The sequence below is a fragment of the Panthera leo genome, chromosome B1, assembly GCF_018350215.1.
Source record: "Panthera leo isolate Ple1 chromosome B1, P.leo_Ple1_pat1.1, whole genome shotgun sequence".
NCBI classification, from domain to species: Eukaryota; Metazoa; Chordata; class Mammalia; order Carnivora; family Felidae; genus Panthera; species Panthera leo.
In genome coordinates, this window is record NC_056682.1 from 68912560 (window position 1) to 68930621 (window position 18062).

The following is an 18062-nucleotide window of genomic DNA, read 5'->3' on the forward strand; positions in this document are numbered from 1 at the left end:
GAATGTATTGTGGGAAGTTTTATAGGACATGTGGCCCAGTCTCTTCAACAAATAAATAGCAAGAAAGAGAAGAGAAGAGATAGGAGAGGTGGGGGGAGGTATAGAAGGAGAAGGAGAAAGATGAAATAGAACCTACGAATTAAGAGAAACTCAAAAGATTTATCAACCAACTGAAGGTGTCAAACTTATTTGGATTCTGTTAAAAACATACAAACAGAAGGAACTAAAATTTTGAATGCTGACTATACAGTGAAATTGTTAAAAATTTAATTTTCTTTTTTTTTTTTAACTTATTCATTTTTAAGAGAGTGAGAGACAGAGTGTGAGTAGGGGAGGGGCAGAGAGAGAGGGAGACACAGAATCTGAAACAGGCTCCAGGCTCCGAGCTGTCAGCACAGAGGCTGATGTGGGGCTCGAACTCACGAGCCACGGATGCTTAACCGACTGAGCTACCCAGGCGCCCCAAGAAAAAGAGTTTTTAAATTGTTGAGAGTCATACCAGAAAGATATGATATCTTAGAGGGGCAAGATTAGTAAGTAGGATAGAAAGGAAATAAGACTGGCTACAAATTAAAGTGTTTTAAGTTGGGTGATGGGTACCTAGGGATCTTTAAACTAATTTGTCTCTTCTTATGTGTATAATATTGAAATCTCCAAAGTGACTAAAATGAAATTGTATCAATTTTATCCTTAGTTAATGAAGGTCAAGATTCACCATCTGGATAGATAAACTTGTCCAAAACTAAATTGAGTCAATACTGTTACAGTCTTCCAGCTAACTTTCACTTGGATGGCTGTCAAGCAGCTGAAATAAATGTTGCTCTCCTTCCTTTGCCTTTTGGTTCTCTGATACTCACACAAATAAGTAAGTGGTGCCCAGGAAGCACCAGCATGAAGAGAAGCCCCGGACTTGATAATCTCAGAAGTCCTTAGCTGCTGAAATTGGCAGAACTTCCTGAGTGTCATATATAAAATCTCTCATTTCTCTAGCAACACTAGGAATTATATTCCACATTCCTAAAATGTCAATTCCTAGTCAATCCAATATGCTGCCATTTCTGGTAAGATGTGGGACAGCTGCCTCTGAGTCTATGTGCTGGAGAGACAGTCACTTCATATAAATCATTTTAAAATACTGAATGAGAGTCAATGAACACCTCTGTGTACTTCTACACCGTGGACACACTCTCGGCAACATGAGCCTTGTGGAGTAAGCTATTCCACAAAGGAAGACAACGTGTTTGATTTCGATTGCATAACCCGTGGAACTGGAAGCCCAGCTGGCACCCAGAAGGGCAACCAGCAACGTGCTGGTGACATCACTGTGGCAAGGACAGCATTTTTCACATTCTGGAGCTCGGAGAAGACAATCTGGCAAAGTAATGAAAAAGTGTTCACTTAGGGTAATGTGAAATCTTTCTTGTTTAAATTAATTCTTTACTTCAACATAGTGGTAGAATATTTAACAAGCCTTTTGAATAAAGTGGTTTCACTTCCTATGAAGTAACACAATAAATCAAACCAAAACAATCACAATCCGAGGTCTGAAGCATATGGTGTGTGTAATTTTACAGAATTGCACAAGCCTTTGATGCTTTCCTTCTAGAAGAAAGTCTGAGAGTGGGCTTTTTCTACTTAAAAGAAAAATATTCTTACCGTTCGCGATCTCTTTCTTTTAAAAATAGCTTTTAAGCGATATTCTTATGTTTGAAATATGCTGGCAGTTTGGGAAGACTTCTCTTGTGTTTTCCCAAACACTTCTTTGGGAAGCAATTTCTTTTCTATCCTTGAGGCAGTATATGTTTCATACTAATGTGAATTACACACTTCTGTTTATACATTTAAATAATCCTATCCACTTTTGCAAAACAGTTTGTGCTCATAGATACGGAGACCTGTTTAATAAATTTGTTTTTGAATTGCTAATGACATAGAACTGGTCATAGGCATTTTTGCTCTTTGGGGAAGAAGGGCACTATTAACCAAGAATAAAAGATTCAAACAAACATAAAAGCTTATCTTCTACATTTCATCATGAATGATGAACTTCATCACGAAGTGTATTGTAGTCAAATAACCTCTTAGTAATCATTCCACTCATCCAGGTACAGCAGTAAATAAGCAATTGTTTATTCATATACTAATGTCTTTGCCCTTTTGCCATGTGTCCATTTTACATGGACTGCCAGCTTTCTCTACAGTCTCCCAGAGGACCTGCTACACTACCAAACACAGACCAGGTGTTCGGTCAATAAACTCTAGCTAAGAAAACTAATAGCTAATAAGTTCTAGTTGTCTACTTGTCTAAAGACAGAATCAGCATATAGATAGCTCTGGATCTTTGATGCTATAAATTATTCCAAATTGTCCTAATCATTCAACTGAATATTACTTTGAACATGTATCTTAAATAGGTTAAGTTACAACTCAGAGGTGGCACATCAATTTTCCTAGTTTCCTGAAGACAGAACATTAAACAAGTAAGCATGACATATGCCTTCCAGATAAATCTCTATAAGCTCCTTTGAATAGGAATTACTAAAAATTAGCTTCTTTTATAAGCCTCTTTTTCTTTCCACTCAGTAGGAATCTCCTGGGCAACAATGAACCTCGGATAAATTCTATTGACGTTAAATTTTTCTCCATGAATAATTGCTGAATATAATTGCACACTCATTTTGTTTGTCCAAATATGAAATATCCAGAAAATATGTTTTTAATAATCTCTATGACAGCTGTTGATCTAGGATCAAGGAAGTGTTATCCCAGAGGATTAAGTTTATGTCTTTTGAAAACAAGACACAGCATCATCCTGCATGATTCTATAGGGGCAGGGAAAGAAGATCAATGTATAAGCGATAAGGTTGGACTTAACTAAACTGACTTGCAGCACCCCAATTTCCTCAGTTCTTCCTCAAGATATATTCTCTCTAGAAGGGCCAGGTAATAACGCTTTATAGTACCTCTCCCCGACTGGGTGAACTGGAAGCCTGGTCTCTGCTTGTGGAATAAAAGGAAACAGCAAGGCAGAGTCTAAGGGAGTATTTTCTCAGGCAGCTGGTGTCTGAAATCATACGACATATGTGACTGCCTATGTCAGCAGGAACACCCACTCCATCTATGTAGAAGGCCAATTCATAAAAGGAAAAAATACAATTAAAAACATCTTTAAAGCCCTAATGGTAATTCCTTGGCAGATTCTGACTTTAGGTGGAGACTACACCATAAATTCAGAAAGATCTTTAAAAAAACAGGGGTCTTATTTTCTTGCAAATGTTCCAAAGAGAAAATAACAGAGAGAGACAAGGCCTGTTCTCCCAGAAAGCATAGATCCTGCCAAATGATTTCTAAATGTGTTTCTCAAAAATTTCCATGTGCCATCCACGGCTGTTGAGTACTTCTGGAAATGGAAAGAGCAGAAATCAATGACCCTGTGAGAAAGCAAACATTTAAGGGAACTAGCCTGCTGAGAAAATAGGTAGTCACGCTTTTCAGTCACCATACAGATACAGCAGCAGTCTCTCCACAGGCCAGATATACACAGTTACATCATTTTATGATGCTGCAGGGAAAATGCTGAGGCCCTAAGGGGAAGTTTCCATATATTTCGCTCTTTGAAACTCAAGTGAATAACTTTCTGGGTCTATATTAGACAACCAGACTGACTCACTGGAACCTAAACAGTTAGTAATTTGTTTCTTTAACTGTGGAATCCAGAAGACCATAATTTTACCACTTATTAGAACTATTTTTAGCCAACCAGAGGGAATCCAAAAGATGTCCAAATAGTGGAAAAAGCTTTGCTCTTGGGAAAGACTGATGCTGGGTGGTCAATCTCCAGAATAAGCAGCTACTTTGATCAGTTTAAGTAAACATATTAATTCAAGCTGGTTATTTCGCCAACATACTGAGAGTTCACTGAATCGTTGGGTCATGAATCAAAGAGGCTGCCCGGAGTTTCCTATGGGTCCAACTCTAGTTATAAAAAAGGCGGGAACCCCAAAGACTGAGCAGAGCACCACCCCTAGCAGAGCCCTGTTCTCAGCTATCCAGAGTGTTTTCTCTGGCAGAAGTGTCTAAATGAAAGTTGTTTGTCCCATCAGTTTTAGACAGTTACATAAGTGAGGCCCAGCCAGTCATTTCCTAACTTAGCACTGAAATCTATTTTATCTTCTCAGCCCATTTCTCCGCTGTCCAGGCAGCTAGGAAAATTTTGGTCATTTCCCAAGTAACCAGCAATTTTTAAGGAAAACTCAGACATGTGTTATTATAAAAATAATACATGTTCACGGCTTTTAAAATTCAAACAGCAAAAGAGAGAGTATGAATTTAAAATCAATTCCACCTCATTCCAAACCCTCCATCACGGACTGTCACAGACCCTCCCGCTGGAGGTAACTACAAAGCTATTTCTTTGTATCTTTATACAAGTGAACAAAATGGACCAAAAACACGTTCTAGGTCAGGAACTCTGCTAGACATTGGAAACACACAAAGGTAAGAAACAGTTCCTTCCTTTTACTTGCAGATTTACTGAGAGTGAGAGTCACCATGACGACACCAGCATAATAGGTATACCACGTAGTATGGGGAACAAAGTAGGTCATGACTGTGGCCCACTGTGGAAGGTCAGGCCTTGTAGAAGATGTAACACGAGCTACATTATGAAGGCGTGGGAAATAAAAAGGAGAACGTGGGAGTGGAGCTAGGAAAGGAACCTCAGCCACAAGGAATTGCATAAGCAAAGGCATGATGTGTTGAGGTGTGGCTAAAACGGGGTACTGGTTCAGGGGTGCGGTGGGAGGCAAGACTGGAAATGCAGGACAGGGGCCAGATTGTGTACCGTTTCAAATGCCATAACCAAAGATTTTGCGCTTAATTCTGGAGGCAACAAACTGTTGTTTTTATGTTTTCAAGTAAGAAAGTGATATAATCAAATCTGTGTGTTAGAAAGAATACCTGGCACATAATGAGCGTAGAAAACTGTTTGCTGAATGGATGGAGTGGAGAAAGGGGAGGCCGAAGGAAGGAAGACTGGTGATATTGTAATCATCGCAATGAAGGGAGCCGGAGTTATAGAGGTGGGCATGGCGAGATGGTTTAGAGAAAGACTCAGTGGGACTTGGCAACCAATTAAATGTGGAGGAACGGAGGAGTTGTAAAAGTCGAAGGCGATTCTGATTGTCTCTTTTGGGTGGCTGTGTATATGGTTATGTCATTGCTCAAAATAGGGAATATGGGAAGGAGAGGGTATTTGAGGGAGGAGCAGAGGTAGGGAGATGGGGAAATGAGGTGAGAGGCAATAAATGGCCAACACTTTATTGAATTTCTACCACGGGTCAGATACTGTTTTAAGTGCTTTATAAACATTAACTCATGAAACTCTCATGAAGAGTAGTATTATAATATTACCCCCATTTTACAGATGAGATTGCATAAGCTTAGAATCCAACAGCTGAGTTCACGTCCCAGCTCTACTGCTTTTTAACTGTTTGATCTTGGATAAACTGCTGAGTCAATCTAACCTCAGCTGTAAAAAGCAGAAAATTATATCTACCATATGGGATTCTTATGAAAATTAGAGGTAATACATATCAAGCAAGTTCCTGGAAGCTCATATATCTTAATGAATGCTAGAAATTATTACTAGTTATGAGATATCCTGGTACTATGATCAGTAAGAATCTTGGAATTTGTGTTTAAATTACAGAGGTGAAAGTAGAAATTCTTGACATCAGTATTTTGATGTGGGTTGGATCACTGGATGTAAATGCTGTTTCCTGGTTTGGAGATGGGTGGTAGCATACCAAGAGATGAGAATCAAGGATGGAATTCTGGGGATACCAATGATAAAGAAGCGAAAAGAATAAGAGATTCTTCTAAAAGAATGTAGATGAAGTAATATAAGGAGAGGAGAGACATAAAGAGAAGAACTTTGGAAGCCCAAGTGGAAAAGAGGGAGGAGGGCAATGTCAACAACTGCAAAAGCTTCTGGGAAATCATACTAGAAAGTCTGAGAAGAGATGGTTTGATCTGGCAGATGGGAAGGAGGCTGCTGTTGGCTGAGGTAAGAATCATCACAATGAAGTAATGGCAACAGAAAGCAGAAGGCAGAATATGGAGGAGGTGCAAATGAAGAAGTGGAAACAGAAGACACAGACAATTTCTCCTTAAACAGTGAGCCTCCATGACACTTTAAAATAATTCTGTTTGGGAAGCACTTCAGGCATAGTGCATTAAGGGCCTCCAAAAATATACTCTTCCAAAAAGAAATAAGAGCACTGGGCAAAAATTGTCAAAATTACTTTTTTAAAAAACATTGGAAGCTAATAAACAAATACTTCCAATGATCCATGGAGTATTTATTTAAGAAAAAAATCACTGTGTCTCAGAAAGAACAATGATCTTTGGGTATTTTTAAAATTTTTTAACGTTTATTTTTTGAGACAGAGAGAGTGCGAGAGAGAGAGCAAGAGACAGAGCGTAAGTGGGGGAGGGGCAGAGAGAGAGGGAGACACAGCATCCCAAGCAGGCTCCAGGCTCTGAGCTGTCAGCACAGAGCGCTATGGGGGCTCGAACTTACAGGCCGCAAGATTATGACCTGAGCCCAAGTCAGACGCTTAACTGACTGAGACGCCCAGGTGCCCTGATCTTTGGGTATTTTAAATCTAAACTGCTCTATAGACAAACCAAGAAACGGACTCTTAACTATAGAGAACAAGCTGATGGTTACCAGAGGAAGGTGAGTGGGGGGATGGGTGAAATAGGTGATGGGGATTAAAGAGCATACTTATGATGAGCACTGAGTAATGTATAGAATTGTTGAATCACTATATTGTACACCTGAAAATAATATAAAACTGTATGTTAACTATACTTGAATTAAAATAAAAAACTTAATAAATTAAAAACAAAATAAATCTCTCTATTCCCATTCTCCCTTCTCAGCTCCATGGTGGCCTTGAAAAAACCAATAGCTTCACAACCATGGTAGCTATGAAAACTAGAAGCCTACCAGTCACTGGAGGGGAAACATGGGTTTGAAGCTCCTTGAAAAAAACTCATGCTCAGAGAAATGTCATATTTGATCCATCTTGAAAATCCCTGGAAAACCTCCATTCTCAGGGCTTGTCGTTATTTGACCTGACTGTGTGAAGCAGCTGTGTCTCATGGGCATTCATCAAAAACCATTAGCAGCAGCTGTTTGATACCACAGCTGCCTGAGGGGACAACACCAGTGGGGCAAACAAGGAGAGGGCTACAAATATTAAAGTGAAAAACTGAGAAGTGAGATGTTCATAGGGGATTTTGTTTAATTTTTTTTTAACGTTTTTATTTATTTTTGAGACAGAGAGAGACAGAGCATGAACAGGGGAGGGTTACAGAGAGAGGGAGACACAGAATCTGAAACAGGCTCTAGGCTCTGAGCTGTCAGCACAGAGCCCGACGCGGGCTCACGTTCAGTCGAACTCACGGACAGCAGTGCTGTGCACGTGCTGAGGAAAAACCCAAGAAGGTCCTAATCTCTCACCTTTGGCTAATCTTGAAGCTCTATGCAAACAGGAAATGAAGGCTAAGGTGGAGTTGTCAGCTGCCTGCCAAAGCACTAAAGGCACGGTCTCTACACACACAACGGCCAGAAGACATATTGATTTGAGACATCTAAGGAAATTTCTATCCAATCAGTAGATGATCACCGAGCTAACTGGGCAGGAAATTCAGGAGGCACACATGACAAAATTTAGACAATTAGTCCAGGAAAATCACTTAAACAACAAACAGCAACAACAAGACCTAGGGAGGGGAAAGAAATCTCATGTGTAGAATTGGCATTATATTATTTGAAATGTGGATTTTTCAACAAAGAGGTAGGAGACAAACTTTGATGGTACAAAGTAGGGTGATAAAGGCTACAAGAGGGTATCCCAGAGTGGAGTGTTGAATCCCAAATGGGGTGAGGAGAACATGTACAAGGTGGGGATGGTGGTAGCAATGAGACATTGATTACTGACAGGAGGACTAAGCAAATAGGTAAATACATAAAGAGAATGGGAATTGGGTTTCCCACCATAGGAGAAGTGAGTTACAAATATGTAAAGGGAGAAAATGAGAATAAACCCTCTAATGCACCCTGTGTAATATTGTCTCAGAAGGTTGTGTGACAGTGATACCTCAACACTAAGAGGAATACCTAATACCCGGATCTTGGTTTCTAAATATCATTCTCCATTAAAGGAAACCAGAGTTTCTTCAAGAAATGGATTGTTCCAGAGCTGGGGAAGGGATAGATGAACCTGAAACATCTTTTTTTGCTAAAAAAGTAAGGAAGTGCTCAAAGAATGATGGGAGCAGTCATAAGGACACAGAAGCCAGATTGAAAGAGTTCTCTCTAGCCAAATCTGGGACAACCTGAGCATGAAAATGAATGTTATGAATGGATTATAACCCAATGAATAAAATAGGAAATGATGAGTCCAAACTGATGTTAATTAGTTGGACATTTGACACGGGATGAGGTTTTTACATAACTTCAAAGCTTTTTCTCACAAAATACTAAAAACAAAAGAGAAAAGTAATTTTACAAAAGAGAAGCATGACAGATACCACCTGAACCAAGTGACCTTAGTGAATCTTGCTAATAATAGGATGTGATACCATTGCCATTTTGTGTTATTCCTGCCCCAAAATGCATAGCCTGAATCTAGTCAAGAGAAAACATAAGATAAACCCAAACTGAGGAACATCTACAAAATAACTGGCCTGTGTTCTTCCAAAGTATCAAGGCTGTGTAAAAGTCATAGGAATATCAGGAAAGGGTTCCAGATTTAAGACTAAAGAGATGAGAAAACTAAATGCAATGTGTGGTTCTTAAATGGATCCGTTTGCAAAACGGACGTTATTGGGAAACTTGAATGGTGTCTGAGGGTTGGGTAGTGGCAGTACAAACATGTTAATTTTCTGATTTCCTCTGATTTCTCCTGCAGTTTCACTGGGGAATAATAATGGACACACATCACCGCATAAGTTTAAGATGTAGAGCATGATAGTTAGATTCACATATACTTTGAAATGATCACCAAGCAGGTTTAGGTAAAATCCAGCATCTCATGTAGATGCAAAAAAGAGAAAAACAAATTTCCTTGTGATGAGAACTCCTAGAATTTACTCTCTTAATAACTTTCCTATACACCACACAGTAGTGTTAAGCTATAGTCATCACGGTGCACATTACCTCCCCAGTGCTGCTACATCTTGTGACTAGAAGGTTACACCTTTGGACTACTTTCTTCTAATCTCCCCTCCCCAAACCCCACTCATGCCTCTGCCTCCATGTCTGATTTTCTCTTTTTTTCCTATGAGTTTGGTAGTTTTTGTTTTTAGATTCCACATATAAGTGAGATCACACGTTGTCTTTCTCTGTCTGACTTATTTAATTTAGCATAATGCCTTCAAGTCCCACTCATGTTGTCACAAATGGTAGGATTTCCTCATTTTTTATGGCTGAAGCTTATTCCATTGTGTATGTATACCACAACTTCTTCATTCTTCCATCCACCGATGGACATTAAGGTTGTTTCCGTGTCTTGGCTATTGCAAGTAATGCTTCTATAAACATGGGACAGCAGTTATCTTTTTCAGTTAATGTTTTCATTTCCTTTGGATATCCTCCCAGACATAGAATAGCTGGGCCATATGGTAGTTCTATTTTTAATTTTTTGATGAACTTCCATACTCTTTTCCATAGTGGCTGTCCCAGTTGACGTTCCCACCAACAGAGCACAAGGATTCCCTCTTCTCCACATCCACACCAACATTTTTTGTCTATTGTCTTTTTGATGATGACCATTCAAACAGGTGTGAGGTGATATCTCATTGTGGTTTTAACTTGCATTTCCCTAATGATTAATAATGTTTAGCATCTTCTTATGTGCCTGTTAGCCATTTGTATATCTTTGGAAAAACTGTCTATTCAGGTCCTTTGCCCATTTTGGGGGGGGGGTGCATTATTTGTTGTTGTTCTTTGCTAGTGAGTTGTATGAATTACATATTGTGGGTATTGACACATTAGCAGATATATGGTCTCAAATAAATTTTCCCATTCTGTAGGTTGTCTTTTTACTCTGTTGATTGTTTCCTTTGTTGTGCAGAAGCTTTTTAGTTTAGTGTGGTCCCACTTGTTTATTTTTGCTTTTATTGCTTGTGCTGATTTCCTTCTGACATTGACCGTTACACTGAAATTATGTAGAATGTCCTTATTTGTAGGAATTAACACACTCAAGTATTTGGGAATGATGGATATCATGTCAATTATGTACTTCTAAATTGCTCAGGAAAAAAAAAAAAAAGCTTTTTTACTGTGCTTCCACTTTTCTGCAAGCTTGAAATTATTTCAAAAAGAAATAAATCTGACCCTTAGGGGCCTACTTAATATAAGAACTAATAGTAAGACTGTTACACTAAGAATATTTGGTTTTATTTATTTTGGGGTCTCTGTGTTTGTATTGGCTGCTGTGGGTTTGTATACCATGGAATCATTGATGATGGCCTACCATTCATTCTCCAAATCCCTCTGGAGCCAAACCTTCTGCTCCTTGGCTTACCTCTTTTGACTTTTGTGGCTTGGTTGTTAAGTTCAATATAGTGCGTATAAATCTCCATAGTTGATGTGGCTATTGTTTTTATAAGCTCTTCAAAATCTTTGAATTACAACTTATTTTTAGCTTTCCATTGCTCCTGGGGATTCAAGATTCAGGGATGTACGATATTCTGAATTTGAAATAGAAGATTATAAAATATTTTAGCACTGAAATGAAGGCTGCTTGCATGCAAGGATTTTCCTTTTCTATTTGGTATAATTACTTCTAGAATACGTTATTTTTACTTAAAATTTTTCAAGATTTTATTTAAATTCCAGTTAGTTAACATAGAGTATAATACTAGTTTCAGGTTGTAATGTATTATTTTTAATGAAAATGTGGCACATTTGCATGAAGTAGTTCTCCTATGAATCATTAATCAAGCTAATAGAAACTACAAACAATACCTGTTCATACATTCTACCCACTAGCGACTGCTAGTCCTTTAAACTTTCTTGAAATGATTCCCAGCTATTAATCTTGTTTCTAAATAACAAAACGCAGACAAACCAGACTGTAGGGATCCGCTTCTGCGTGCCCGCTGGTGGCAAGAGAGAGAAGAGGCTGGCAGGCACTTGGAGGGGAGTGGGCAGGAAAGAACCTCTGCAGTAACTCAGCTCTGATCTTCTCCCCCCTTCCTCATTACTTCGTCCACCACAGACTAGTTGAGTGTCAACTATGAGTCATTCCAAGTAATGAGCACTGGGGGTCCAATGATGAACGAGAAACATGCTGGGCTCTGGAAGGAGCGCTGAGTTCAGAGGGAGAGAGAGGGCTGCATAGACATTTAGGTATATTCTAATAGTTTCTACAAAAAAGTCAAATACGATGCACTATCAAAGGAGAAAAATGGCTGCCTGACAGGAATAAGAAAAGTCTTTACAGAAAAGGTGATGTTTAAAGTCTTGGCTGCAGTTTGTCAGGAGAGGAGGAGGGAGGGAATTACAGGCAAAAGGAGAAACTGAAGCACAAGGTTGAAAGTCTGAAAGCGTGACTTCTTCAGAGTTCCCAGAGGAAAGGGTGCATGCACAATGCAGCACTGTGTGGGTGTCTGAGAGGAGGATGGGCTGAGCACAGACCAGAAAGGCCCATGTGGGCAGACCATTTAAAAAAAGAAAACAGACAAAAAACAAAGAGCAACATCACACACCCCTGTGTGCTGTGCTAAAGAATTTGGACTTTATCCTGAAGGCTATGGGGGGTCAGTGGAGGGTTGCTGGAGAATGACATGGTCAGCTCCCTCTCTGTGCAGGGATCTGTGATTCTAGGGAGTGGAAGGGAGTGTCTGGCCCCTCCCCCCAACCCCTGCACTGGGACAATTGCTGGCTCTCTCCCTGCAGTTAGCTCCCTGCTCGAAGGATACCTCCCACTCTTCAGCCCACCCCCACAAAAACAGCATGCCTGGCATTTTCTATTCCTTATCTGGCTTTTGTCTTCATGATACTTCCTAAATATCTGACTTGCCTGTTTGTTGTCTGCCTCCCATACTGGCATATAAGCTCTATAATAATAACAGACACTTTGTTCTATTATTGCGGTCTCCCCAGCACCTCGTTCTGGTGCCGGGCATAGTAAATGCACCTATGTTCTTGAAAGAGTGAAGGGTAATACAAACCTGCCATTGATCTTGGTCCAAAGAACTTGGGAACCCATAAACCTCAGATTCTAGGAAAGGAAATTTGCTGTGGCCAGGAGGTTCTGAGTCCCCAGGCAGAGGAATGGTGGGGTAAGGGGCTCCAAGAGGCTCTCCAGAACAACAGGCTTCCAAATGAGATGGTAAATCCCATCCTGGGATCCTTTTTGCTTTTTCCCCAGAGGTGGCCTTTTTTTTTTTTTTTTTTTCCCCAATGTTTATTTTTTATTTTTGTGAGGCAGGGGGAGGGGCAGAGAGAGAGGGAGACACAGAATCAGAAGCAGGTTCTAGGCTCTGAGCTGTCAGCACAGAGCCCAATGCAGGGCTTGAATTCACAGACTGTGAGATCATGACTTGAGCCAAAGTTGGATGCTTAACTGACTGAGCCATCCAGGCACCTCAGAGCTGGCCCTTTATAATGGGAAGGCAGGACTTAGATAGGATTCTAATTTAGGGATGTTGGAACCTAGACCAGGATTTCAATGGGGAAAGAGAATGAAGCATAGATCTTTCCTCTAACAATACTGTCCAATGTCAGGCTCTGGAATCATGAAGTTAGTTTTTTTTCTGAATTCCCCTGAGATCTCAAGATAGAGAGACCATGTCCTGCAGAACTCATAGGTCTCATGAGGTCTCAGCTTGAACATGCCTCCCTGAGCATCCTGTATGTACGGCTCTGAAGGACACGAGGAGCAGTCATGATACAGGGGTGAATTCATGAACAAGGTTCCTAGATAGGTATCTATCCTGGGAGGTGGTTTCCTGAGCCTCCAGCAGCTGGCTGGATTGGCCTAGGCAGTGGCCTAGGCAGAGTCCAGAAACTTCTCAGAACACTGGTTGATGGCTCAGGTCCTTAGCTTTGTCAAGCCACATGGCTAGAAATCCTCTCGAATCACAAGAGAAACAGACAAATCTTGAATCATAAGACAGACAAATCTCAATTCTCTGGAAACTAATGACCTTGTTTCTAGATCTTTCCAATTTGAGAACCAACCAATTTGTTCCTGTTTCAGGCAACCAAAACCTTATATTATGGATATGCAAGGAAGATTCAGTCGTGGTTCTATTGCCTGGCATATGGGTGATTATGAGAACACCGATCAAAGAAATTCCAAAGCGGCTGTCCTTGTCAGGCAGAGCACGGCAGAATTGCCAAGAGCTTCCAAACAACCGAAGCTGCCAAAGCGACCAAGAGAGGAGGTACGATCATTTGCTTTCCTGAATCATCATAGAAAACATCAAATTATTTCCACATGAATTAGAGAATGCTATTTAATAGTAATACTGATAAACAATCAGTTTTGTGGTTCCTTTTAACCCGTGAGAACATTTTGAAATTTATATGGGATTTCCACAGTAATGCCCATACTGTGGGTAGCTGGGTATTATTCCCATTTTATAGCTAAATAAAACAAGATATTGTAGATTTCAATCCTTACAAGTGCTTATTTAACATACGGGTGAACCTGGAGAAAATAGCCTTCTCCTTGGTTTGCAAAAGCTGAGAAAGCTCTCAGCGTATGAAATGGAGGTAAATCTGTAAGTCCTGTCAAGACTGTTGTAGACTGTTTTGTGATACTTCCTAAAAGAGTATATCAGTTCAAATTCAAGTTTTTCCCATTATTATCTAGGAAACCTTGAGCAGGTTGCATAGTTTCTCTATATGGGTTTTTTTGTAAGTGAAGTGGGGAATTAGTATTTGTACAGAATATTTGATAAGATTGCTCGTAAGAATTAAGTAAAGAATGTGTAAGTATATACAAATGAATAATTATTTCCTAGGGTCCTTTTGCATAATTCCACAGCACAATGCATTTTATAGTAATCCAGTATTTCCATATTGAGTCTCATTTCCACAAAAGAAAAGAAATGGGATAGCTCTCATTAATCCAAAGATTCCTATTTCCTACATGAAGACAGACAGTCTCCTTGCTCCATCGAAGAATCTTGCCAACTCCCTAAGACGACTGCTTGCCCTCCGTCACCAGAGATCTGATTCATTAGCAATTAATTACATCTATTTGAAACATTCTGTGAAGGAGCCATGGAAGTCCTCCTTGGTAGATCCTGACCCCAGGGGCACTTTGTATTAAAAAAGGGAGCAGTTCAGCTGCTAACATTCCTCGGTGGTCTGATTTTTGGGCTGGTTCCAAATGAAATGATTTATTGTAGTGTGTGTGGAGGAAGGTTGGGTTAGTTACCTTCCGTCACTGAACTAATTTTGTGTAGGATTAGAGCAATCATGGATTAAACAATCCCAAATGTCTCCTTCTATCATTCACTAAATCCAATGGAGAGTTGCGCATTAAAACAAACAAAAAAAAAAAAACGTGTTAAGACTTTTTATTTTGAAATGATTTCAAATTTACAGAAGAGTTGCAGGAATAGTACAAAGTGAACTCTGATATTCTTTATCGAGAACAGTCACTTGTTTATTTGCTTTAATGCTTTCTAAATGTGTGTGTGTGTGTGTGTGTGTACATTTGTTTTTCCAAATCATGTGAGGTTAAGTTGCAGACATGATTCTTCCTTACCCCTAAACATTTCAGGGTATATTCCTAAGAACAAAGGTGGTCTCTCATATAACCACGGTACAATTCTAAGATTTAGGGAGTTTAACATTGATACAATGTAATTATCTATAATTCATAATCAAATTTTATTAATTGAGCCAATAATGTCTTTTGTAGTTTCTCCTCATCCAGGATCCAATCTAGAATTACATATTGCATTTAGTCCCCATGTCTCCTTCAATTTAGAACAGTTCCTCAGTCTTGGTCTTTTATAGCACTGACATTTTTGAAGAGTCTAGACCAGTTCTATAGAATATCTCTTAACTTAGGTTTATCTGACGGTTTCTCATGAATAGATTCTGGTTATGTGTTTTGGGCAGGAATCTCAGCTAGGTGACATCATGTCATTCTCAGTGCTTCACATCAAAGAGGCACCTGACGAGAGTTTAACTCATTGTTAGTAAGGTTAATTCATCACTTGGACACATCTTTTCCCTTCCAGAGATAAACAAAATACTATATCACCCCAAATAATCTTTCTTTTTATAAACTAGTCTTTCTTCTAAATTTCTAGATATACATTAGAAACTTGTTCCCTATGTCCAGTTTTTGGACCATCTCATAGGATTCTTGTGGATGATACTTCAACAAGTACTCAAGCCTGCCCCCCCCCCCCCCCCCCCCCCCGTAATGTAAATCCTCTTCAGTGAAAATGACTTGAAGCAACTGTTCTTATATATTCAAAAGCCAATAATGAATATAACATGTGTCAAGCCTCTAACATAATGCTTTACACCAGCCACCAATGAGTGGTTACCACTGCTACACTTACCTGGGATGCCAGCACATTTTCCATTTTATGCTGCAAGAATCAAAACCATGTACTGAAAACAGCCTCAATGAAATAAATGTCAATGGTACTGGGGGCTTTGAGGGAAATCCCTTTTCTCATGAAGATAGATGGTTGAAAATGGGATATTTTATATTCACATTCTTGAGTTTGGATCTTTATTTATAAATCTACATTTGGAGCTTAATTACAATGTTTCTAAAAGTACAATTTATGATATTTAACATTATGTATCATTCTTTATACATTTATCCAAAACAAAATGCTCTTTAAAAATGCTCTTACATAGTGGGCAAATTTCTACACTGTTTCTTCTACTGTATTTCCCCCCGTTTTTTTTTGTTTTTTTTTTTAAATTTAAAGTTCAATCTTCTAGTTTATGTTATTTTCCCTTCTTGATTTTTGGTTAACTTTTTTTTCACATAATAGCCACTTAAGTGTTGTCAATTTTACGTGTATATTACATGCACTTTTAGCACCATCCATTTCTATTTCATTTCTTTGCTTGCAAATGTTCTCATTACCCCCTTTCATTCCAATACATGGACATAATCTCAGTGATTGGTAAATTCTTTCCCTCATCTGTTCACTCACGTTGAATCCAAAGTCAATAATTCTCAAATTTTAATGTGCGTAGCAATCACTTAGGGACCGAATAAAGACACAGATTCTGATTCAGCCGGGCTGGGACAGGGCTTGGGGTCTGCATTTCTATGAACTTCTAGGCAATGCAGCTGTTGCTAGTCTGGGACCTTGAGCAGCAAGGTTTGAATTGCAGTTTGAGCTAGGAACTGGAGGGGCTTGGACCACAGGGGAAAGGGAGACAAGAAAGGACAGGCGGGGCAAAGGCAATGTTCGTGTAGTGCCTTTGGGGAAGTGCATGTGGTTCAAGATGGCTGGATAATAAATAGCACGCAGAGGGTATCTCGTGAAGTGGCTGGGGAAGAGGAACCAGCTGCGTTGTTTGAGTGCGTGGTGCTAACAAGCTTGGATTTTGCTGGGCTTTCAAACAGAAGTAACAGTATTAAACTTTCATTTTTGGAGGGATTTAGACATCAGCCAGGAAGACTGATTACAACTGTTTGATATGGCAGAAAGAGGAGTTCCGAGGCATTTTGGGAAGTCAGTTGAGAAATGAAGAGGGATTGAAAGAAGGCAAAGAGAAAGGAGAAGAGGTGATGCGTCTGAGACACAAAGAAAGTAGCAGATTCAACAGTTCTCCCCATGGGAAGAGAAGGAGGCCAAAGAACATCGCAGAATTCATGAGGGGTGGGGGCAGGGTAGGGGGCAACATGCAGAGAATGAGTAGTTTGCAAAGAAGCCAGTGCCCTGTAAAACACTTAGTTGCCAACGGAAAAAGAAATTTGGGATAAAGAGGGGGCAGGAAGACCCAGAACAAAAATTTAACAAGGGAGAAACCATTTTTGTTTGCACTTTGACTACAGTCTGTAGATTGAGAACGTGCAGGTGAGAAAGGGGGACGGATGATAAATGCTGACTGAAGGTACTAAGAAAGCTGAGCGAGATGCATGGCTCTAGGAATTAACACAGCACTGCAGGGGTTAATCCTTACAGGGAGGGGGCGTTTTTGCTCCCACTGTGAAGGAAGTGCTACCTCCTTCCTTGCCATCTCAGAGGGCTTTTTCTTTTCTTTTTTTGTTTATTTATTTATTTTGAGAGAGACAGAGACAGTGCAAGTGGGGGAGGGGCACAGAGAGAGAATCCCAAGCATGCTCCACTCTGTCAGCACAGAGCCGGACGCAGGGCTTGAACCCACAGAGAAGCCGTGAGATCACCACCTGAGCCAAAACCAAGAGTCGGACCCTTATTAATCGCCTGAGCCACCCAGGTGCCCCTCAGAGGCTTATTTCTAACACACTTTCCCTATCCTCCCACATCTCCCTTGCTGCATATACCCAAAGACTATATAGGACTTGTATCTCAGCTTTTACAGGATAACTGCTGCCTGTACTGTTTACTGTGTTAAAGATCTTTGCTTCAAAGCCTGCTTCTTATAATCTGGCATGACAATATTCTGACCACCCAACTGCTTTTGGGGGGGGTCATAATATATATCATCCTACTTATATCTGAAGTACCTGTATCAGCCAAGGTTCTTCTGAGACATAGAACCACAAAGATGGACAGATAGACTGATTGATTTTAAGGAATTAGGAATTGGCTCACAGGATTGTGGAGGCTGGCAGATCCAAAATGGGCAGGGTAGGCCAACAAGGCTGGAGACCAGGCAAGAGTGACGTTGCAGCTCAGGTCCAAAGGCAGTCTGGAGGCAGAATTTCCTCTTCATTGGGGACTTCAATCTCTTAAATCCTTCAACTGACTGGATGACGCCCACCCACGTGATGGTGGGTAATCTGCTTTACTGCAAATCTATTCATTTAAAAGTTAATCTCTTCAGAGCGCTAGCC

The 18062-nt window shown here is 40.0% G+C and overlaps 1 protein-coding gene across 5 annotated transcripts in view; it reads left to right on the forward strand.

The window, feature by feature from the left end:
- The window catches only part of CB1H4orf45 (chromosome B1 C4orf45 homolog), a 99173-nt gene that overhangs the window by 70432 nt on the left and 10679 nt on the right, over positions 1-18062 (forward strand). For 4 of the 5 annotated variants that reach the window (XR_006201656.1, XM_042935172.1, XM_042935173.1 and 1 more), the window contains exon 4: positions 13284-13470. Coding sequence is in view for 4 of the 5 variants with exons in the window: in XM_042935172.1 (XP_042791106.1) it covers positions 13284-13470 (187 nt within the window). In the remaining variant the exon portion in view is untranslated. Of the gene's footprint in view, positions 1-13283; positions 13471-14186; positions 14561-18062 lie in introns of those variants that run through there. The other variant, XM_042935171.1, reaches the window with a different exon arrangement.